Source organism: Gymnoscopelus braueri, assembly GCF_963280865.1.
Source record: "Gymnoscopelus braueri genome assembly, chromosome: 11".
NCBI classification, from domain to species: domain Eukaryota; kingdom Metazoa; phylum Chordata; class Actinopteri; order Myctophiformes; family Myctophidae; genus Gymnoscopelus; species Gymnoscopelus braueri.
Window position 1 is genome coordinate 35809380 of NC_137613.1, and position 23812 is coordinate 35833191.

The 23812-nt window shown below is 43.6% G+C and overlaps 1 protein-coding gene across 1 annotated transcript in view; it reads right to left on the reverse strand.

Annotated features, from left to right (window-relative positions):
* The window catches only part of tax1bp1a (Tax1 (human T-cell leukemia virus type I) binding protein 1a), a 33352-nt gene extending 10437 nt beyond the window's left edge, over window positions 1–22915 (reverse strand). The window contains exons 1-12 of the mRNA XM_080442655.1: window positions 22785–22915; window positions 20910–21135; window positions 15850–15952; window positions 13378–13571; window positions 11509–11664; window positions 6751–6899; window positions 5281–5371; window positions 3638–3823; window positions 2192–2443; window positions 1148–1321; window positions 902–974; window positions 61–410 (exon numbers count right to left, since the gene is read on the reverse strand). Coding sequence (XP_080298781.1) covers window positions 61–410; window positions 902–974; window positions 1148–1321; window positions 2192–2443; window positions 3638–3823; window positions 5281–5371; window positions 6751–6899; window positions 11509–11664; window positions 13378–13571; window positions 15850–15952; window positions 20910–21101 — 1920 coding nt within the window. The 5' untranslated portion in view covers window positions 21102–21135; window positions 22785–22915. The remainder of the gene's footprint in view (window positions 1–60; window positions 411–901; window positions 975–1147; window positions 1322–2191; window positions 2444–3637; window positions 3824–5280; window positions 5372–6750; window positions 6900–11508; window positions 11665–13377; window positions 13572–15849; window positions 15953–20909; window positions 21136–22784) is intronic.
* Between the last annotated feature and the right edge of the window lie 897 nt (window positions 22916–23812).

Genomic DNA, 23812 nt, shown 5'->3' on the forward strand with positions numbered 1-23812 from the left:
CTCCTCCTCCTCCTCCTCCTCCTCTTCGTTCTCCTCGGCGCTCCTCCTCTCGTTCTCCACCTCCACCCAGCTCGTCATCCTCAGAGGGCTCTCCCTCCCCTCCTCCTCGTCCTTCTCTCCGTCCTCCCCCCTGCTCGCCTCCTCCTCCCCCTCTGCCCTCTCCTTCCTCGCCTCGTCTCCCTCCCCCCGCCTCTCCTCCTCTTCCTCCTCCTCTGTGGCGCTGCACGTGTCGTCGCTCGTGTCCGTGCGCGTGTCGACGCGTGCGTCGGCGATCGAGTCGACGTGCGTGTCAGGGGGCGTGTCCATTAGTGTGACAGTGTGTGCGTCGGTGTGCGCGGGCGGTTCTTCGTGGCTGAGGAGTAGTGGTGTGATTGTCATGTGTCTTCGTAGAACTGTGGCAGAGATGCTTTCTGTAAACACAGAGTAGATTAAAAGATTAGATTGCAGTTTGTAATCTAGTAGATCTATAAGGTCAGTAAGGTGGCCTAATGGCTACAACAGATCCTTTTTTTATCTTGTTTGCATTTTTAACCCATGAACAGTTTTCTGAAAAAAATTATGTTGCTATGTCAGTGGTGCTCAAACTTTTTCATGTCATATATTTGGCTCCCCCCCCCCCCCAGATGCAAGTATTTGAGTTACAAATGTTCGCTTTAAAAATATATATATATTCAAAGATTTGCAAAAAAAATCAAACTTTAAACAAAAAAGTCTGCACAATGAGCTTGTATATCTGCTATTATATATAGCCAAAGAAATCCAAAATGACACAGATGCTTTCCCAGTCCTAATGGGTTAATGCGTGCGTGCGCGTGCGTGCGTGCGTGCGTGCGTGCGTGCGTGTGTGTGTGCGGCGTGCGTGCGTTTGTGTGTGCGTGTGCGTGTGTGTGTGTGCGGTAACCTTCAGTGGGTGACTCTGGACTAGGGATCATTGTCTCCTGTATCGTCTCAGTGGCTGCATTCCTCTTTGACTCCTGCAACAACAACAACAACAACAATGAATCAACAGCAGAGTCCCAGTAACACAATTGTTTCAGAATAAAAGTCTTTGGGTGTAAAAAACAGCCATCCATTATTCTTCCTCCCTTGTGATTTATTCATTGTCTGATGGGAGCGTGTCGGAGCGTGCGTTGCGTTCTGCGCTCACCCCCTGCGTCTCGCTCAGCTTGGCCACCTGCCTGCGGAGGCGCTGGCACTCCCTGTACTTCTCCTTGTAGTGCTCGGCGGCCATGTGGAGGCGCAGCTTCAGCTCCTCCACCTCCCTCTGCAGTTCGGCCTCCGCCTCCGACACCACCGACCCCTCGCCGCCGGTCCCCACGGCCTGCACAGAGGAGGAGGTGGTGAGAAGACGGAGGGCCAGAGGGGGAAGAAGAGAGAGAGAGCAGGGAGGAGAAGAGGGGGGGGGAGGTTCCCAGTTCGATCCCGGGCTCGATCCCGGGCTCCCACCAAAGTTAGTGTCGAAGTGTCCTTGAGCAAGACACTGAACCCATGGTTTCCTCTGCCATCGGTGTGTGAATGTGTGTGTGAATGTGTGAATGTAATGCACAATCTATGTAAAGCGCTTTGGATAAAAGCCATGCATCCTCAAAGGAAAATCTCTAAGAATTTGGAATAAATTATTCATCCTCGGTGCTGAAGTAAGACCAGCTGTTATTTGCCTGAATGAACAAATCAATCACCTGACCCTTCGAATGGTTTAAAGCAGGGGTCTTCAACGTTTTTCAAGCCAAGGACCCCTTAGCTGAGAGAAAGATGAAGCACCACTACATTCATGTTAATTGTGTGTTTTCAGACATTTAACCACATAAACCCTTTGGCTTGGTACTTGGTCTGCTCTTTTTTTCCCTCTACACCAAACCTCTTCGCAGAAAATAGCCGATCTACAAGATCACAAAGCCTCGCAGTGTGAGGCGTTGTGAGCTTGAAGAACTGCCATTTTTGGCTAAAGTTCATTGAGCTAGGCATGCATTGATTTAGATTACGGTAACACAGAACTTTACTGTTGTGCATATAGTCGCACCGCAGGATGGATCATGCTTACTGTTGAGTGTAGTGTAGTCACCCCCCAAAGGCCCGCTCTGAGCCAGGAGCAACCCTGGTAACATCATGATGCATCATAACGTAACGCCATAATAATTTAATGACATCATAACATCGTCGTGAAATAGTAGCGGTCCCAGCGGCGACTCACTGCCTCCATGTGTGTGGCGCTCCTGACGCGCTCCAGCCGGCCCTCCATGCGCAGGCACTCGTCCTGGGCGTCGGCCAGGCTGGCGCGCAGCTTGTCGACCTCCAGCCGGGCGCGGTACAGCTCGGCCACACTGCGGTCGCGGGCGCCGGCCGTGTCCCGCAGCTCGGCGGCCAGCATGGACGCCTGCTGCCTGGACGCCTGGAGCTGGCCGTCCGTCTGACGGAGCTGCTCGCGCACGCGGGCCAGCTCCGCCTTGGGGGGGAGGAGGGGAGCAGAGAGAGAGAGAGAGAGAGAGAGAGAGATTTGTGTTTGTAACAACTTCAATGATGATCAATACATCTTCCTATATTAACACATTGAATGCCAGTCGCGTAGATCTACGCGAACCTATTTAAAGCCGCAGCGTGCCAGTCGCGTAGATCTACGCGAACCGCCGATTCCCATTGAAATTGCCCCAGGTGCACTTTCCGAATTTTTTTGATCCATTTCCGTTTCCGGTTTCCGGTCGGAAACAGAATTATTCGGGTTCCGTTTTTTTCGATCGTATCCGCTTCCTGTCTGGGATCCTGTTTAAAACTCGATTTTCTCGTTGTTGTTTTTCTCCTCGCTGATCACTGTTTAGCGTTGATCGGCTGTATCTTCAAGATGGCGGCTCGCATTTGGAAACTGTTTTCGCTGGCCGTTTCTCACGGATCCGCTGTGTGTTTAGAACCAAATGAACGCGCACTTTTAACTTATTTAGCGAGGTCTGTGGCGACATGAAAAAAACTAAAAAACAACAATAAAACGCTGGCACTGGTGAGTACATTATGAGATTAAACTCTGGCATGGAATGTGTTAACACATTCCCTGCCATTGACGTAGATGTACGTCAATTCGAGAGAGAAAAATGAATGGACGGATGTGACGTCATCCAAAAAAATGACACTTACGTCCACTCCTATGTTATGAGTTGAAGAAAAACACATCTAGCTCGGATTTCTTCTTTTTTTTGTGAAAACGAGCCTTATTCAACGGCCGATAGCAACAAAATGGCTGATCGCGGTTACAACATTTTTGTAACACCTTTAGTGTAATATATACATGACATATATCGTCTTTGTCGGGTAGAAACAGTTTTCAGGAGATGTAAAACAAAAAAGGGAACTTGTGTTCAATGTAGTTATTATTTAGTCACAAACCACTGTCACTTCCAAATTTTGTCAAAATTAGCAAAGATCGCTGATCTACAAGATCGGCTATTTTCGCTACTTTTGTGTAACACTGTTGTACTACAAGGTACAGTAGGGCATTCATTTACCAAAAATATATAAAAAGTTGAAATATGGAGATATTGAGCGACGATATAATAGTATATACAGTATATATGTATATATACATATATGTGTGACTTTCCTCTCTTTCACCCTTTCCCCTCCTCCTCCTCCTCTGGCCTCTCTCTCTTACCTTGTCAGCCCGGTATGCCAGCAGCTCTTTCTCCAGACTGTCCCTGTGGACCACACAGCCTCTCAGTCTGTCCATCTCCTCCTGGAACTGGGCGATGGTCACCTCGCGGTTCAGCTCCACCGCCTTCAGCATCTGCAGCTCCGCACTCAGCTTGGTGTTCTCCTGCTCCGTGCTGCGCAGGTGGGCCTGGGCAGGCCGGGCACACACGCAGGCACACACACACATACGCACGCACACACACACACACACACACACACGCACACGCACGAACGCACGCACGAACGCACGCGCACACACAAAAACAGATGTACAAACAGACATACAGGAAAGAGACACACAGGGAAAAAAAAGAGGGGAAAAAAGAAAGATAGGCAGTCAGAATGATGAATAGAGACAGAGAACATATGTTACAGGAAAGCGGGAAATGTCGACAGTTTCCAACAGACTGGTAAATCTCTACATTTCCCGGGAAATGTATAGACCTAGCACACTGGGAAATGAGGTAGAAAATATCAATTAGACCTCTTCAGCCACTTGTACTCCTGTTTTCATTCTGCAGTCTCTGAAGTGGTTTTGTCGCATTCCTAAGCCAATAATTTGATGACCGGCAGCGGTTCCGATAGGAGACACAAAAAGTCTCCTTTGTGTCTCCTACCGGAACCGCTGCCTATACCGGTCCGCTGGTCATCAAATTATTGGCTTAGGAATGCGACAAAAACGAAAAAAACATCCACAAATTCAAGTCCATGGGTGACTAATCGATACAAAGAAAGTATTCCTTTAAGGGTCACTGTGTTTTCACTTTTGCTTACTTCTCATTAAGCAGGTCTGTCTTGTTTTGAATCATGTCTAAAAATGAATTTCCAACGATTTCGGAAGGAAGGAAATCTGGTCCCGTCTGGGACGGGAGAGCGCTCGTTTTGTTTCACTCAATTCTGAAACGGGTGCAAACCTATTCCATCCACCACGGCTTGCCAATTCGGACAGCGCGCCCACGTCGACACGCGAGGCCATCTGTGGATCGGTGCAGGCACGTGTTCGCCGGGTGGCTCACTCAGGCATATGCCTCAGGAGCCCCAAGGCCTCGCTGTCAGCACACCTGACTTAGTTTGAAGTGATGTACAAGTCATGCGTGTAAAACCTCTTCTTTATTCAGAGGTGAGAGTGGGAAAAAAAAAACAAGTGCTCCTCCTTCTGCCCTTCCAATCTACGACTAAACACCTCAGAGCATTCTTTTTTGATTGATTGAACTCTTTATTAACAGTTTGCAAAAAGTACAGTTATACAATAATGCTAAAAGGATAAAGCCCTGAGGGGCTTGTTTCCATTGTGGTCCTGGTCCTTCTGTGGTCCTTCTGAGCTCTGACACATCACTCTCTAGTGAGTGTTGGTGTGTTTATTGACAGTTTGGAAATGTCTACATTTCCTGTATTCCTACATTTACTGTGACACATAGAAACGTACAGCTCAGCAAACAGGCAGATATATATAGTATCACACACGCACCCACACACACACACACACACGCACGCGCGCACACGTGCACGCGCACGCACGCACACACGCACACACACACAGAGCTACATCTAAAGAGCTACAGCTCCAGCTACCTCCTTTTAGCTTTACCACGGTGTGGGTCTCACCTTGTAAAGGTCTCGCTCACCCTTCTCGTTCTTCAGATGGCTCTCCAGGCTGTCCCTCTCTGCCGCCAGGGCCTTCAGACGGTCTCGCAGACTGACGGACGGACACACAAACCACCCGTCACATATATGTAAAGTGTTGTTTACTCGGGAAGTATAGCACCGAGCAAAAGTTTCATTTCAACACAACAACACAATAATTCAGGGGTCTTTAAGCGGGGGTTCGGGACTCCTCAGAGTTATAACAAAGGGGGGGGGCCCGCCAAATCTTTGTGTGATAGGAACCCTAGAATCCCTATTCTGAGGGGAACATTCGGCGAAAATAGCAGATCTACAAGCTCGTAGATTGGCTATTTTCGGTGAAGAGGTTTGGTGGGGGGTTCAAGTTTTCTAAGTATTGAGGGTTTAACCCATTAATACCTGGAACGCATCTGTGTCACTTTAAGATTTCTTTGGCTATTCAAAAATAGCAGATCTACAAGCTCATAGCGCGGCACCGAGTGCCGCGCTATGAGCTTGTAGATCTGCTATTTTTGAAAAATCGTGGACATTTTTTTTTTAGATTCTTTTCAAAAAACTGTTAGGATTTAGGAAACATTTTTAAGAATCGCCTCAGGTCTTTTAAGAGGGTAACTGTCTGAAAATACACATTAACATGACTCCATCACGACGCTGCACAAGTCTATGGGGCATATCGATGAAATCTATTAAAACGTTTAATCTGCGACACAATTTATAGTCAGGGGGTCCCTGCTTCATCTCTCTCTCTCAGCTGAGGGGTCCTTTCTCTTGGCCGGAAAAACGTTGAAGACCCCTGCAATAGTTGATTTCCCTAATTAGCACACCTTACAACCGGGACTAATGACTGACCGACTGTACAGTGCTGGGGCTGAAACCAACACCTGCACACACTCAGTGGTTGTGTGCAGTGGTAGAAAGTAACTAAGTACATGTACTTAAGTACTGCACTTAAGTACAATTTTGATTTACTTTTTAGTTTTACTTTACTGGAGTATTTCCAATTTGCAATACTTTTACTTCTACTCCACTACATCTCAGAGGCAAATATTGCACTTTTACTCCACCACAAGTATTTGAAAAATGTAGTTACTAGTTACTTTGCAGATATAAATGACTATATTCTAAAACATACATTAACCACTTTAGTCCTATTTTATACATAGGCTATTTGAAAATAGCCGATCTACAAGCTCACAACGCGTCGCTATGCGACGCGTTGTGAGCTTTTAGATCGTCTAGAGAGCTTTTAGATTGTTTATTTTCAAACATTAGTACGTTTACTTTTAGTACTTTAAGTATATTTAGATGCCAATACTTTTGTACTTTTACTCAAGTAACATTTTGAACACAGGCCTTTTACTTGTAACTGAGTATTTCAATATTGTGGTATTGCTACTTTTACCCAAAGAGTACTTTTTCCACCACTGCTGTGTTCAGGTCTCTTCCACTCACCAGTCCAGCTCGGTCTCTTTCTGCAGGCCTCTCTGGGTGACTCCCAGCAGGTCCTCCTCCAGCTGCCTCACCCGGTCCGTGGCCTCCGTCAGCCTCCTCCTCACCTCCTCTCGCTCCTCCGACAGGCCCTGTGAGGAGCGCAGCAGCTCCTGCGGGAGCAGACAGAGTGGGGGACCAGTTGGACCAGTATAGCTTCTCAGTTTAGGCAGTGGTGGAAAGTAACTAAGTACATTTACTTAAGTACTGTACTTAAGTACAATTCTGAGGTATTTGTACTTTACTTCTACTCCACTACATCTCAGAGGCAAATATTGTACTTTTACTCCACTACATTTACTTGAAAACTTTAGTTACTAGTTACTTTTCAGATATAAATGATGATATAATGAAACATACATTAACCACTTTAAACCTATTTTAAACCTAGGCTATTTGAAAATAGCAGATCTACAAGCTCACAACAGCAAGCTGTTGTGAGCTTGCGATGCGACGCGTTGTGAGCTTGTAGATCGGCTATTTTCAAATATTTAGTACTTTTACTTTTGGTACTTTAAGTACATTTTGATGCCAATACTTTTGTACTTTTACTAAAGTAAATTTTTAATTCTGGACTTTTACTTGTAACAGAGTATTTTTATATTGCAGTATTGGTACTTTTACTTAAGTAAAGAATTTGAGTACTTTTTCCACCACTGAGTTTAGGTCGTCAACCGTTATTGTTTCACATCCCAGTGGTCCCTCAACCTTGTTTCCTTGAAGACCCCCATGGTAACTGCTGGATTTATGTCCTATGTTCCTGCATGGATGTGAGAGCTATACGATACGGAACCATAGCCACGTCAAACAGTTGCACATGGATCGATTTAAAGGGATAGTTCACCCCCCCCAAAAAAATATTATTTTCTATCAATTACACACCCCATGAAGCCTTGAATTCATGGAGATTTTTTTTAGTTGTTGACTCATTCCTGAGCCAATAATTTGACGACCGGGTGTATTTCCGGTAGGAGACTCAAAGAGACTCCTTTGAGTCTCCTACCGGATACATTAGCGTCTTTTCAATTATTACGCCAATTACCATTGGCTTAGGAATGCAACAAAAACAAAAAAATCCCCATGAATTCAATGCTTCACGGGGTGTGTAGTCTTTTCTTTTTTGGGTGAACTTCTCCTTTAACAGCTGATGACACATGCTAAACATTTTGGTCAAATGTAGGTGATAATAAATGTGCTATTTCCTATAACACAATATGAGATACAGATTTGTACAAAATCCATTTCCGATATGGTTTCGTCTGGTTCAGGCGAGGCCTTGTTAGAACTTGCCACTGATTATGAGCGGAGAACACTAAATTACACATCAGTAACATGTGCATGTGACAGACACAACACGCCTACACACACACACACACAGGCTAGCCCTCCTTCACAGCGATAGACACTCAAGGACGTATCGTATGTATGCAGACAGATAAATAGCGCACCCATCAAACTAAAACAGACACGGAGTACAGTACAGTATATCAAACTGCATGTCACACAAACACATGCACATACGTATACACACGTTCTGTACACACACACACACGTATACACACACACAAGCCCTGGTCTCCCTCTGGGCTTGGCTGTGCGTAGATGACTGTATGATTTTTACTGCTGGCATTTGGGAAGCACTTTAGCAGTGCATAAAGACCTTATAAAAAGTGTAGTCGTAAAATTAGCAGCCACAAAATATGTACTTATGTTTTCATGTTAAAAACTGAAAGGATATTTTCATCAGCGAGGCATGAGCGAGCGCACCTATAACGCTCTGCCCGCAAAAACGCATGCTAGCGCGCGCATGCACACACACACACACACACACACACACACACAAAACATGGACACATCGTATATCTCGGGACGGGCACGCCTGTTGAATGAGATGCAGGACACTAATAACAGCGTGTGTTACGATGTAATTTATGGCGATTTTGTCCTTCGTAAAAAAAAAAAGGAAAAAAAGGGGAGTAGAGGACTTTAACTGGAAGCAGCCCTGCTCCTACGCTATTAGCCCTATGACAGAGACAGCCACCAGGGGGCAGTAAGAGACTGGGACTCATCATGGAACAACACTCCTGGCTTGCTTCACTGCTTACCTCTCCTCTCTCTCACTCACATCGCCCCCCACTTCCCCCAACCACCTCCCTCCCTCCCTCCCTCCCTCCCTCCCTCTCCTCTTCTCTTTGAGTTTCACCAACTTGAGAGTATTTTCCTGGCCTGTGAGTAATGCGCTGCTTATTAACCCTTTACGACCGGGAACGCAGCCGTGTCATTGTAGATTTTAGCTATAACCATTATTTTCATACTTTGGCTATTCAAAAATAGCAAATCTACAAGCTCAATATATATTCAAAGCTACGAGCTAGATCTGCTTTTTTTTTTAATCTTGAACATTTGTGTTGAATACATATTTTTTGGAAACAACATTTTTGACTCAAATCTTTGCTTCTGTGGGGGGGGGGGGGGGGTGGGGCTGGAACAACATATTTTGATGGGGATTGGCGGCCAGAAACATATAATTTTGGGGGTCTTGACAAGAAAAAGTTTGAGCACCACTGATATAGCAACAAAAGTTTTCCAGAAAAAAATATACATTTGCTGAGACGTTTGACATTTTACAAATGTCCGCTTTACAAAATATATATTCAAAGATTTGCAAACATTTTCACAATTTGTCAAACAATAGCAGATCTACAAGCTCGAGGGCCGCGCTATGAGCTTGTATATCTGCTATTATTTTTTTTAAGAGCCAAAGAAATCTGAAAATGACACAGATGCGTTCCCGGTCTTAATGGGTTAAATGAGCCAACTCGTAAAGATGCCCCAATCTGAAGCCTGACTCATGCTGGGGAGACAGGAGCAGTGCTTGGGAGTCAAAGAGAGAGAGAGAGAGACAGAGACAGAGAAAAAAAAAGAGAGACAGTGAGAGACAAAACAGGAAAATGAGTGATAACAAAGGAGAGTAGAGAGAGAGAGAGAGAGATGAACAGGACGGGAGGGGAAAGATAGCGAGCAAATGCAGAACGAGCGAGAAAGACACAGAGATGGACAGAAACGCAGACACAGAATCGCGTGACTGAGTAGCAGAGTTTTGTCCCTTAACTTGGGCAGGGCCCCTGTTTTTCACTCAGGCGGTTTTGCGGACTACTCTCCTCTCATTCCACACGCACACTAAAAGGGTTTGCAAGCGGGTGGCATAATGACTGGATGTGTGTGTGTGTGTGTGTGTGTGTGTGTGTGTGTGTGTGTGTGTGTGTGTGTGTGTGTGTGTGTGTGTGTGTGTGTGTGTGTGTCACACATCACACGTGTATTTGCAAGTGTGTATACGAGTGTATGTGTGTGAATGGCATGTTAGAATGCCCTTGTGGTGTTGAACCTGAATGCAAGCCGGAGATTGAAGGGGAGAAGGCATTTTGTGTGTGTGTGTGTGTGTGTGTGTGTGTGTGTGTGTGTGTGTGTGTGTGTGTGTGTGTGTGTGTGTGTGTGTGTGTGGTCTTTGACGTCATGTTTGTTCACTCTGTGGTCGCGATGGCATCGTCCCTGACGCCAGATGCCCGAGAAGCTGTGCCCCGAATGCGTTCTGGTCCACTGAATCAGGTCGTTAAAGAGAGAGAGAGAGAGAGAGAGAGAGAGAGAGAGAGAGAGAGAGAGAGAGAGAGAGAGAGACTGTGGCACACGCACAGACACGCGCACGCACATGGGTTTGGGACTTTTTTTGTGCCGCTCAAATACGGACGCAGTCTTTCCTCATCAATTGAGGCCTTTGATGTTCTACACACCTGTGATCAATGGAGAGAGACCATGCAGAGACTGTCTAAGTGTGCACACACAGACATAGACAGACGGACACACACACACACACCCACACCCCCCCCACATACACACACACACCCACCCACCCACACCCACACACACACACACACACACACACACACACACACACACACACACACACACACACACACACACAAATGAGCAAATGAGTGAATGGACGCACTAAACCTCTGATTAGTATCTCTACCTATTCATGCATCTACAGAGACATAAGTCTGTGTTCTCTGTCTAACTTGGTGTGTCTGCAGAGGAAAAGTGCTCGTCTCTCTCTTAACCCATTCAATCCGGTAACGCATACTATGTGTCATTTTAGATCTTTAGCTATGCTATAACCATTATTTTATACTTTGGGCTATTCAAAAAATAGCAGATATACAAGCTCACCGAGTGCAGCGCTATGAGCTTGTAGATCTTTTTTTTAACTCAAATCTTTGCTTCTGGGGGTTCTACAAATGTCTTCTAAATCCTATTTTTTTTTAAATGTTTTTACTTATGTTGCTATAATATCAATGGTTCTCAAACTTCTTTCATGTCAAGGACCCCAGAAATTATATGTATTTGTCTGCGCCCCCCCCCCACCCCCATCTCAAAATATGTTGTTCCAGGGACCCCCAGAAACAAAGATTTGATATATATATATTCAAAGATTTGCACAAATGTTCTAGATTTTTCAAAAAAATAGCATATCTACAAGCTCATAGCACGGCACTCGGCGCCGCGCTATGAGCTTTTAGATCTGCTATTTTCGAATAGCCCAAATAAATCAAAAAATTACACCGATGCGTTCCTGGATTGAATGGGTTAATGCGTTCCATACTCCCCTCCCCCATCATCTCGCCCTCACACCCCCCCCCCCCCTTTTCCTCCGTGTCTCCAAACCTGGTTGTGGGTCCTCAGCAGAGTGCAGGTCTCTCTCTCCTGCTCTCTCTCCCTGGTCAGGCGTTTCTGCTCGTCCTGCAGTTGCTGCTTCTCCTCCTGCAGGAGGCGCACGCTCTTCAGTAGCTCCCTGCGCTCATGCTGCGCCTCCTCCACCCGCTGCTCCTCCGAGTGAGGAAGGAAAGAGAGAGAGAGAGAGAGAGAGAGAGAGAGAGAGAAAGGGGAGTTGATGGACAGTCGGGGGCAGAGAAAAGGCCTTGACCGGAAATTTGGAACAGGTTTTCTTGACATTTTTCAATTTACACATTTCATGGCTTTCTTTTTCAAGCACCTCACATAGCACATTGGTTCTCAACCCCCAGGGGTCCTTGAGGGGTCTCCAGGGGGTCCCCAGAAAAATCCGTTAATACATTTTCACCCCTTTATCCATATTTTATACGTTGGCTATTCAAAATAGCAGATGTACAAGCTCACAGCGCTTGTACATCTGCTATTTTTTTACATTTTCGGAAAATCATGAAAGTGTTTGAAGAATTTTGTAGAATTTTGATTTTTTTTAACACATATCTTCTCTTCTGGGGGTCTCTGGCACAAAATATTTTCAGATGGGGGTCCGCGGCCAAATATATATCAATTTAGGGGTCCTTGCCATGAAAAAGTTTGAAAGCCACTGCAGTAGCATACAGTTGCGCAAAGGGTTTGTTTCGTGAGAGCATTGATCTGCACGCTATACTGAGAGTTACCCACATTAACCCTGGCCTCCCTATTTTGAGCATGTCATTATAGGCGAAAATTGTCAAAAATCTTCAAGAATGTTTTATTCTCAAAAATTAAATAGCCACATCTACAAGCTCATATCGCACCAAAATGTGATGCGTTATGAGCTTGTAGATCAACTGTGTATTTGTTGCACAACAAAGTATATATAGGGCTTATGTGGTTAACCCATTAAGACCTGGAACGCATTTGTCATTTTTTTATTTGAGCTAAAAAGCATGATTTTACACTTTGGCTATTCAAAAATAGCAGATATACAAGCTCATAGCGCGGCACCGAGTGCCGCGCTATGAGCTTGTAGATCTGCTATTTTTGAAAAATTGTGAAATTGTGTGCAAATCTTTGAATATATATATATTTTTAAGCGAACATTTTTAACTCAAATCTTTGCTTCTGGGGGTCCCTGGAACAACATATTTTGAGATGGGGTCGGCGGCCGAATGCATATAATTCTGGGGGTCCTTGACATGAAAAGTATTGAGCACCACTGATATAGAAACATACGTTTTTCAGAATACAGTTGGAATTTAGGAGACATGTAGAATCGGCTTCAGGTCTTAATGGGTTAAGTAAAATCATCCCTTTCCAGCACTTTGCTTTCAAGCCCAGAAGAAACAGCAACTCAAGAGCATCTAACTTCCATCTCGTGACATACGTTTAGAGTGAAACCGTATCGGTAGTGGAGACACTTTGAAAAGTGGGCGGTTCAGAACAAACATGGAGAATTACAATTAAAAGTTGAAGATTGATTGACGGGTGGATGTCATGTTGTCATTGGTTGAAATCCTATTTTGTTTCACAGGAAGAAACTAGGGCTGGATTTGGATATAAGAATACCAGGAAATATTTATGAATTCCACATGTACTGTTAAATAGGTGCAAGATATGTGACGTAAAAAGGGATAAAAGGGCATTTTTAATTTCACATCAACTTTAGAGCAACATTAGAGCACACTCCCCAACTTGAAAAATTAAAAAAAGTCAAATTCAAGCATTTTCAAGGGTTTACACAGAAACCTACATGAATCCTATACGGATATGACCAGAAAAAACAACTACGTGTGTGCAGGTTGGAGGGCCATGCAGTGTGTTTACCTCCAGGAGGCCTGTCTTGGTGGTCACCACCAGGATGTCCGAGTTGCTGTCGTCCTCGGTGACCGTCAGCAGCTCCTCCTCGGTGGGCGTGGCGGACCGGAACATGAAGGGCGTGCTCGCCCCTCTGATGTCACCGGTGTGCGTCACGTAGCAGAACTGGTAGAACTCCCCGTCGGACTTGGGGACGTAGTAGCCTGTTGGGCAAGAAGGGGGGTGTGTGTGTGTGTGTGTGTGTGTGTGTGTGTGTGTGTGTGTGTGTGTGTGTGTGTGTGTGTGTGTGTGTGTGTGTGTGTGTGTGTGTGTGTGTGTGTGAGAAGATGAGCAGCGTATTTATGAATGTATTTCAAATGACAGCTGATGTCCTACTCTCCTATTAAAATGCGTATAGGTTAGGAATTCTAACCACGTACAAGCGAATGAGATACTATATCTGCTGCAATATTAAAGGGATATTTCACCCCCAAAATGACTTTTTTCCCAGATCGATTAGTCACCCCATGGAGACTTGAATTCATGGATATTTTTTTGTTTTTATCGCATTCCTCAGCCAATAATTTGATGACCGGCAGCGGTTCCAGTAGGAGACACAAAGAGTCTCCTTTGTGTCTCCTACTGGAACCGCTGCCTACCGGTCCGCTGGTCATCAAATTATTGGCTTAGGAATGCGACAAAAACTAAAAAATATCCATGAATTCAAGTCTCCATGGGGTGACTAATCGATATATAAAAAGTAATATTTTGGGTGAACTATCCCTTTAACTTAATTTTCTTGTTATTCTTCTAACCATGCACCTCATGTATACTTGACATTGCCTGTATTATATTAGGAATATTTGAAATATATGACTTGTTTCCCTTGTTTCTTTCTTTCTCTATTCTTTTCTCTATTCTTGTAAAATGTTGGGAGAGAGAGAGCTTTTATGAGAGAGAATTTCACCAACTATGTTACACCTGTAAACACCTGTGACATGACATTCTGAATCTGAATCTGATGTGCGCACGTGCATCTTGTATAGTCCACCATTCACAATAGCCTTTAGCTCTACCTTTTAGGTTGCGAGAAACTTTTGGTGGTGGGATTCTTTCTTCCCTCCTGGGAAGGCAACAATTCCCACGATCTATCCCCGTTGTGCCCTTTTTGCTTTGCTACTTACATCATGATATATGGATTCAATGCACCATACAATATATTTGCTGTGTAGACATCTATTTGCTTGGAGCGCGGGGCAATAAAGCCACATGACAAAGTATTGTGGGGACTAAGTCATTTTTCCAGCAGTGGGGGTGCTGGAACCTGAGAAAAAAAAACTATGCAGGGGTAAACAGTAGCGACGGGAATGTTTGATCAAGAATCTTTGTCATATATCTACAAATGTGCTACTGTACTGCGCAATCGAGCGACGCTACTGTTGATAATTTCATGGCTGCGGTAGCAGGTGATAAGGCCGAGGTCATATTCCAACTGGTAACTTGTCACGTCAGACAAGCCAGAGTTTTACACTCTGAGTCCAGGTTCTAAAGTCTTAACCCGTTAAAACCGGGAACGCATCTGTGTAACCACTTTAACCATTATTCTATACTTCAAAAATGTGTGCAAATCATTGAATATATATATATATTTTTAAAGCGAACATTTTCTACTCAAATCTTTGCTTTCTGGGGGGGCCCTGGAACAACACATTTTGAGATGGGGGTCCACGGCCAAATACATATAATTTTGGGGTCCTTGACATGAAAAAGAGATTTGTAGAATTTGATTTGAGTTCAAAATGTTCGCTTTAAAAAATATATATTCAAAGATTTGCACAAATGTTCACGATTTTAAAAAAAAATAGCAGATCTACGAGCTTGTATATCTGCTATTTTTTTTTATTGAGAAATCTAAAATGACAGACATGCGTTCCCGGATTCAATGGGTTAAAGGCTTGATATACTTCTTGTGCACGCATGCAACTAACGCGAGTATAAATCCGGCTTTAGCTGTGGAGTCAGGTCTGACTCCAGAGAAGTGCGTGTATACAGGAACAGCAGCACACAACGTATTCCCCCGCAGCAAGCCGAACCGCTTTTTTTACTGACACGCCACAGAGTGCTCTCATATTTTCACTGTGTAATATCTGACCGTTTCAAGCCCAGTAAAACCAGTTCAAGGGCCCTCGACGTGCATGTGTGTGTGTGTGTGTGTGTGTGTGAGTGTGTGTGGGTTATAGAGGTGTTCTGCTCCCGGGGCCGCGGTTGCGGTTGTGTTCCTTTTAATAAAATAAAAGGGCTGGTTTTTATATGCACTGTTAAACGGAGGAGTTACCTTGGAATACCCTGGGTCTACGCAACGAGCGGTTTACATAGTGAGGGTGTGTGCGTGTGTGCGTGTGTGTCTGTGTGTGTGTGTGTGTGTGTGTGTGTGTGTGTGTGTGTGTGTGTGTGTGTGTGTGTGTGTGTGTGTGTGTGTGTGTGTGTGTGTGTGTACTTTACCCTGGAACACCACGGTCCTGTGCACAGTGCTTCCTAGTTCATAGTTTTCTGATGTGGGGGACCACAGAAAGGTGTAGTAATCCCTGGCCGTGCTCCAACCCACCTGAAGACACAGCACGCATACCAGAGATGTTCATCCACAACAAAATACAGGGCAGTATGCCGGGATATTGACAAATCAAATGTTGGATAGGCTTAAAGGAATAGTTCACCTAAAAAATGACTTATTTTCTGTCAATTACACACCCCATGAAGACTTGAATTCATGGAGATTTTTTTTTTTTTTTTACACATTCGAGTGTATGTCCGGTATAGGAGACACAAAGAGTCTCCTTTGTGTCTCCTACCGGATAAAACCAAAACAATTCCATGAATTCAAGGCTTCATGGGGTGTGTAATTGATAGAAAATAAGTCATCGTTTGGGTGAACTGCTCCTTTTATACAAATCGGCACTGTCAGGAAGAAACCTTGTATGTCCAAAACTCTGTTACTTTTTTTTTTCAGGAAATGGAGAAAAAAAAGTGTGGAACTTGTGTTCCGATGGGTCTAATATAGTTGTTATTTAATCACATGCTCTAGTTACTACTTTTCATGGATTCATTATTTATAAAACCTACAGACTTAACCACTGTCAACCTGGCGCCCCAATTTTGGAACACGTCACATCGCAAACATGATGTGAGCTTGAAGATCTGCTATTTCGACTACTTTGCCCCTATACAGTACAGTATAAAGTATGTCAAAGTATAAAATAGAGCATTAATTTATGGAAAAACTTTAAAAAAAGATGATCTACAAGGATTCTGCCCAACGGCGACAAAATGTTTAATATCATACACCACTTACATCACAAGTTATGTCAGTTCATTGATGAGGGGGATGTTGTGGACGTAAATTAAACGGCCCACAAGGCAGGATTGTGCAAACCTGGTTAGAGGCAAAGAGTGGAACTATTTAAGACCCGACACTCCTCCTCCTCCTCCTTTTCCCTTTCCCCTCAGTTCCTGCCCCTTTTAGGCTCAGAAAGAGGGGCAGAGGAGGCATTGGTCTGTGTGCGTGTGTGTGCGTGTGTGTGTGTGTGTGTGTGTGTGTGTGTGTGTGTGTGTGTGTGTGTGTGTGTGTGTGTGTGTGTGTGTGTGTGCGTGCGTGCGTGCGTGTGTGCATGTGCGTGTGCGTGTGTGTGTGTGTTTAATACTCGCACAGAGCAGTCGAGAACAGCCTTAACAAAGAGAAGAGGGGGGGGGAAGCAAAGCTAGGTTTAACAAAAAAAAAGAAAAGTAAGAAAAAAGAAAAGAGGTGAAAATTTTACACAGAATAGCGGGGGAGATGTAATTATATGAATTTCATGTGTTGTTAAGTGACAGATGATGAAAGGGACTTGCGAACATCATAACTCCAGTCCTATGTCGTAAAGCTGTCGCGCACAATCACACTCCCTCTCTGTCTAGACCGCTAAAACACACACACACACACACACACACACACACACACACACATGCACGCTCATGCTCGCGCACACACACACACACACACGCACACACACGACCCACATGTGCTATACATGCATGTGATATTACATAACTGAACTGGATGCATGGGTGGTTTTGACACCAGTGGGACCATGGTGGAACCTGCCTCCATTTTAGAAACCGGTAAAAAGGAGAGTTGAGACCCAGAGAGAAAGTTTCCCGTCCTGGCTGGAGATTATAGGAAGTCAAACCTATATAATCATATTTAGGTGTTCAGTTGACACACCAGGGTGACATATCACACACATATATATACGGTATGTATATGCACATATGCTACAAGTCAACATATTTTTACATTACTGAAATAATAGCTGATATTATTATTTAGTTTTTACAAGATTTAGCCTACAGTACATACTGTAATGCCAGTTAACCCATTGAATCCGGGAGCACATCTCTGTCATTTTAGATTTCTTTGGCTATTCAAAAATAGCAGATATACAAGCTCATAGCTCATAGCTGCACATGAGCTATCTGCTATTTTTGAAAAATCTTGAAGATTTGTGCAAATCTTTGAATATATATATTTTTAAAGCAAACATTTGTCAAATATTTTGTTCCAGGGACCCCCAGAAGCAAAGATTTGAGTTACAAATGTTCGCTTTAAAAAAATATATATACTGAAAGATTTGCACAACCTTTCACGATTTTTCAAAAATAGCAGATCTACAAGCTCATAGCGCGGCACTCGGTGCCGTGCTATGAGCTTGTAGATCTGCTATTTTTGAACAGCCAAAGAAATCTAAAATGACAGAGATGTGTTCCCGGATTGAATGGGTTAAGTTATTAAAACAAAAACAGGTCAACAAATGTGAGAAGGAGAGAGGATTGACAATCAGAAAAGAATGTTCAAAGTATAATAGCGCAGCTCTAACTACGCAAAGTAGACCGTAAATCAGGTCCAATTCAAATGTGTTTCAGTCTGATAATTATGTAATTATAGTTCCCCACTTATCCGACCATTACAGTGAGCTCGATGCCATACCAATCATATGGGAACTGTCAGCGTTCGACATTTAGCCAAGGAAACATTCTTTCCAGCATAGTCATTCTCTTTAAGAATATCTATCTTGTCTATACCTATACAGTACATGATGCTAGCGTATATTCTACTTTACAATTAAACTAGTTGCTCTATCAGGTATTTTTTTCCTGGCACAGTGAGCGCTGATTATGAACGCTTCTCTCCATACAAGTTAAATGTTTTACATTGAGGTTTTATTTATGATGCAATACTGCTTTTCTGGTCTGTCTACTTTCAAGCCACTGAACTGATTTTTTTCCTCCAGCGATAGATAAAGATTCATCATATCTTACGATTCCGTCCAAGTCTGCTTCGGGTGCATTGTGCATGCGCACGCGCCCCCATTTCAGGCGAAGCCAGACATAAATAATTTGCTAATTGCAGAGTCAGGTTGACTGACGTTAGCTTAGGTATGGCACGGCGTTCCAATGCAGGAGTGATGGTATAAAATAATCACAGGCAAGGCAGCTATCAATCAGTCATCCAGTGAGCACCGCGATGACACGTTGATTACACACTCGCACAACGGGTTTCTCCCTGCCAACCCAAAGAACATGCCACGACCAAAAGCCTCCGAAATCGGGGGCTTTCTGTGTGCGTGCGTGCGTGCGTGTGTGTGCGTGTGCGTGCATGTGTGCGTGCATGTGTGCGTGTGTGTGTATGTGTGTGTGTACACACACACACACACACACACACACACACACACACACACACACACACACACACACACACACACACACGCATGTATGTGTTGATATGTGTCAACATATCAACACAACACATTACACGGCACAAACTCTTCACAAATTGCTCAATATAGTTTACTGAGGGCCGGGGCAATTTAGCTTACACACTGGAAAATAGAAAGGACATGTTTGGTTAGGGTGTACACTGTCAGTGTTTGTATTGTATACATTGTTGTCGTGTACAGACAGACAGTATACACCTACATTTAGCAGTCACAATTGTTTTAAAAAAAAGGGGCTTGTCCTAAATATGATGTGAGCCGTTTGAGCCACTAGGGGGTGTCTGTGCACAACAACTGAACCTAGGAGTGCCTGTTATTATAATTGTGAGAGGGTCTGAGTCATAGTAGCAGTGAGTCGGATCTCTCACTCACTCTTTCACGTTGTCTGCAATATACACGAAAAGGTGACAGACACAATATGCTGAGTCATCTCTGCAATATTTATGCTTGTTGGAGAGCAGCACGTGAAAAACCCACTTCCAACACTGCATAGGAAATGAAATTAATTCAACAAGTTGAGGTCAAAACATTCCAGGATAATTTCATTTTAATAGCTACAGTAGCTAAACCTATCAGCTACAAATACAGATAAGCTGAGCTCCTATTCAATAGTCACTAATCTCTTAGTATTTCTCAATCCGTGGGTGGTGAGTCTTCATATCTCTCTAATGATTACAAGTTGAAAGGTTTTCTTGTAATTAAAAAAAGAATCTTCCAACACAGATTTTTAATTGGCGACATCCTACCGCCGCTGGCAGATAAAATGTATGAATGTTTCTCTGCACACGCAATAACACAGCCTCACACAGATGACAAAAAGATTAAAGAAACCAGGGTGGTGCTTGTTACACGAGATGAAGAGCTAACCATCAAACAGGTTTCATTAGCGCGGCTTAACCAGTTACATTTTCCAATTGATTTTCTTTTCCAAATAAACGCACCATCCTTTATTCCTTTTTAATTGAGCCGGCGGATTTGAAGTCAGTTCTTAAAGCGAGGATAAAAATGTTTGTCTTTTGACTTTTACGAGACATTAAGTTCCTCTCGTTCACATTTCCTCTTAATTACGTGTGAGATTTGATGGCCTTGATAAAAGAGTGGAGGAAGGAGGCGGGGGGGGGGGGGGGGGGGCAGGAGAGAGGAAGAGAGAGATGGAAAGAGAGAGAGGAGGGGGAGAAGATGATGAGGTCCTAATAAGAATCAACGTGGCTAATAAAGACCACCAAATGTTTGCCCCCCAGCGAAGGCCCACTGCATCTAGCCCACCTCACACACCACTCTTCCTTCTTCCTCTTCCTGCATGCAGTGTAAACCACACCAAAGCTCTCACTCATGTACTGAAGAGCCAAGCTGTGATGCTGGGATCACATGTGTTAATACCAACTGCCAGCCGAGGGCATATGAAGAAGCCCTGATGCATGCTCCTCATCACTGTGACCTGCACGAAGGCTTCTATGGTTATTTCGGACCAGCCGCTCGCGTTTTTAGCTGCGGTGGACTTGGGATGGAGTTATGAAAATGTGCTACCGTACCACTCGTCCTAGGGATATAACAACATCATATAAAGATAGGAAAAAGTCGAATTCTCCTTTAACGTGAAACTTCAGGATGTGTACACAGCAGTAATAAATAATGATTACAAAGAAATACATATTTGGCCAAAATGGACAATGTAACTTGAGGATAGTAACATGATGATTCAGAATGATTTAGGCTGCAAGGGTGCTGGTGGGGTGTGGGGGGGGGGGTGAGTACCTTGAAGATGCCCACCCAGTCCTTAGGGTTGGGTGTGATGTATGGGGTGAGGGTATAGCGGCACTCCAGCGGCGCCTGGGGCAGGAAACTCTTCCCCACGTTCTGGAAGATGACGTGGGCAAAGTTTGACGTTTCCATGATGCTGACACTGCTGCCGGGCGACGAATCCACCACCTGGAACGACGACATCATATCCTGTCGTCGTCGGTCACTTCATTTGTCTGACCTGTGAAGAGAAAAGAGGAGGGAACATTATTAGTGTTGGACTAGTGCTGTACCAGTCCGTCATTCTTGGGCAGTACCCATAGAGCAGTGGTTCTGGGCTCAGGTTTTCAGGCCGCGACCCCCGCAAAATTTGAACTGTGGACCACCCAAAATAATCATATTTGAATTGAGGCATTACATTTAGTTTGACTCGGTTCCACAGATAAATATTGTGACAAGATCTACAATATAGCTTGTAGATCAGCTATTTTGTATGTCTTATATTATTCGATAGTATAATTTGTTCATTACTTTTGATGCAGGAATGGTCTTTTTTCATTTCAAATCTTTTCTTTGTTTTAGGTATTAAAAGTCCTTTAATTGTCACTTTAATGTCATCTGGGGACCCCCCAAATATAATGTGGGGACCCCCCTGGGGCTCCCGACCCACAGGTTGAGAACCACTGCCATAGAGCACCGAAGTCTGACGTAATCTACGCATCCCATAGACGTGTTTAATATCGCATCATATAAGAACTGTGTTCCAGAAATAAACAAATGAGCACAGCGGGTTCAACTGACGGCGAGAAAATGCTAATGTTACCGCCGCCGAATTAATAAAATCTTCGCCAGAAACAGACTTATCAAATATGAGAGACTGACTAGTTGACTATGGTAAACGATACAGAGCCACCTCCCCAATAGCACCGGGACAATTTGTTTATTTTTGGACCAGAATTCTTATAATGAGACGATTCTAAGATGACCCGATGTTATTCTCCATAGAGAAATTACTTCTGTGACCCAGGGGATGAGCGAGTGACGTCAGGACTTCGGTAGGCTACTCTATTACTTGGAGTACTTGGAGGCCAGTCTATGACGCCAGTCATCTATGAGGTCAGAACTATGACATCATCTCAAAAATTGGGCGTATCAAGAGTCACAAACACACAGAGATAAAGAGATTTCTGGAATTTAAATATAGATAGATTAGAAATAATTTATGAGATTGAAAACAACCCTTTCTGAGACACACATAATTGTGTTTTCCATGCAAATACAGAGACACGTCGCATGAATTGAGAGAATTAATCATTATAAGGCTTAGGCAACCAGTAATTAATTATATTCCTCCCTTCTTCGACTCACTCAGAAACACTACATCGTGGGCAATAGAGGATTACAGACAGTGTTAATCCCTCTATTGACCAACTATTACCCTGTCTGTGGTCTAAAAGGTAGACACATAAACATTCTGTATTTAATCTATGGTAAAACACAGACATATATATGTCTATGATGGTAAAACATATGGATTAGTCCTGTTGTCACAAACTGCCATCTAGAATCATATGGTAAAACCAGCCAAACACAAACATTCTGTATAATAAATCTATGGTACAACACAGACATATATTTAGTCTATGATCAAACATATGGATCAGTCCTGTTGTCACAGACTACAGTGCTGTAATAAGCATGTCATTATGCTCTGGATTATAGGTAACACGCAGCTATAGCTAACACTAGCTAGTGAGCAGGCCATGTCATCATGTCATGTCATCAGCTCTTCTAACCGTTAGCCGGGCCAGCTAGCCACAACAACACGGCTCACTATTATGCGCCATAATAAACGACATCGTTTATTCTGTTGCGAGGTCGAAACGGTACCCGATCTGTGTGATTCCAGTTGCAGAACAACAATCAACTTCTTCTCCCCCGAACGATGCGATCTGTTTCTGTTCGTCTACGTTGTTGTCATCAATGCACTGTAATGATGCACCTCTTCTTCCTGATGGAGGAGACGATGCGCTCACTTCCTGGATGTCTTGCAGGAAGGACGCTGATTGGTTGGTTGGTTGGTTGGTTTTCTCCCAAAGGATGCTGAGGATGCTGAGAGGATGCTGAGCAGTTGGTGGAAGAAGTACTGAGATGTTTTACTTGAGTGAAAGTACAAAGTATCCGTGCTGCGATGTAGAAACGCTCTATAACAAGTAAAGGTCTGGAATTCAAGTTTACTTGGGTAAGAGTACAAAAGTATTGGTAAAATGTGCTTAAAGTAAAAGTACTCATTATGCAGAATATCCCCAAGTTTTCAAATGTATAAAAATCTTTTGAAAATAATAATACAATAATAGCTGATCTACAAGCTCACAATGCGTTGCAATGCGACGCATTGTGAGCTTGTAGATCAGCTATTTTCAAATGGCCGAAATATAGGCTGAAGTGTGTAATGTATGTTTTGTAATAATAATCAAAATCTACAAAGTAACTAGTAACTAAAGTTTTCAAATAATTGTAGGGGAGTAATAGTACGACATTTGCCTCTGAGATGTAGTTGGAGTAGAAATAAAAGTACTGAAAACTGGAAATACTCCACTAAAGTAAAATACCTCAAAATTGTACTTAGTGAATGTACTTAGTACTTTCACCAGTGCTGAGAGGATGCTGAGAAGGGATGCTAATTTAGGTTTGCTTTTAATTTTTCTGATTAGTTTGTATTTTTGTTGTTAAATGAGGTGAGATTCATTTATACCCCCCCCCCCCCATAGGGTTTTCTAAATATCACCTGCACAACTCAATATTATGCTGTTGTTACAAATTTGTTGTTTTTGAATGTGTCTCAAATATCAAGACCTCATATTGTAGCTACATACCCATTATCGACTGACGATAACTAACCACTGGTCAATTTACCA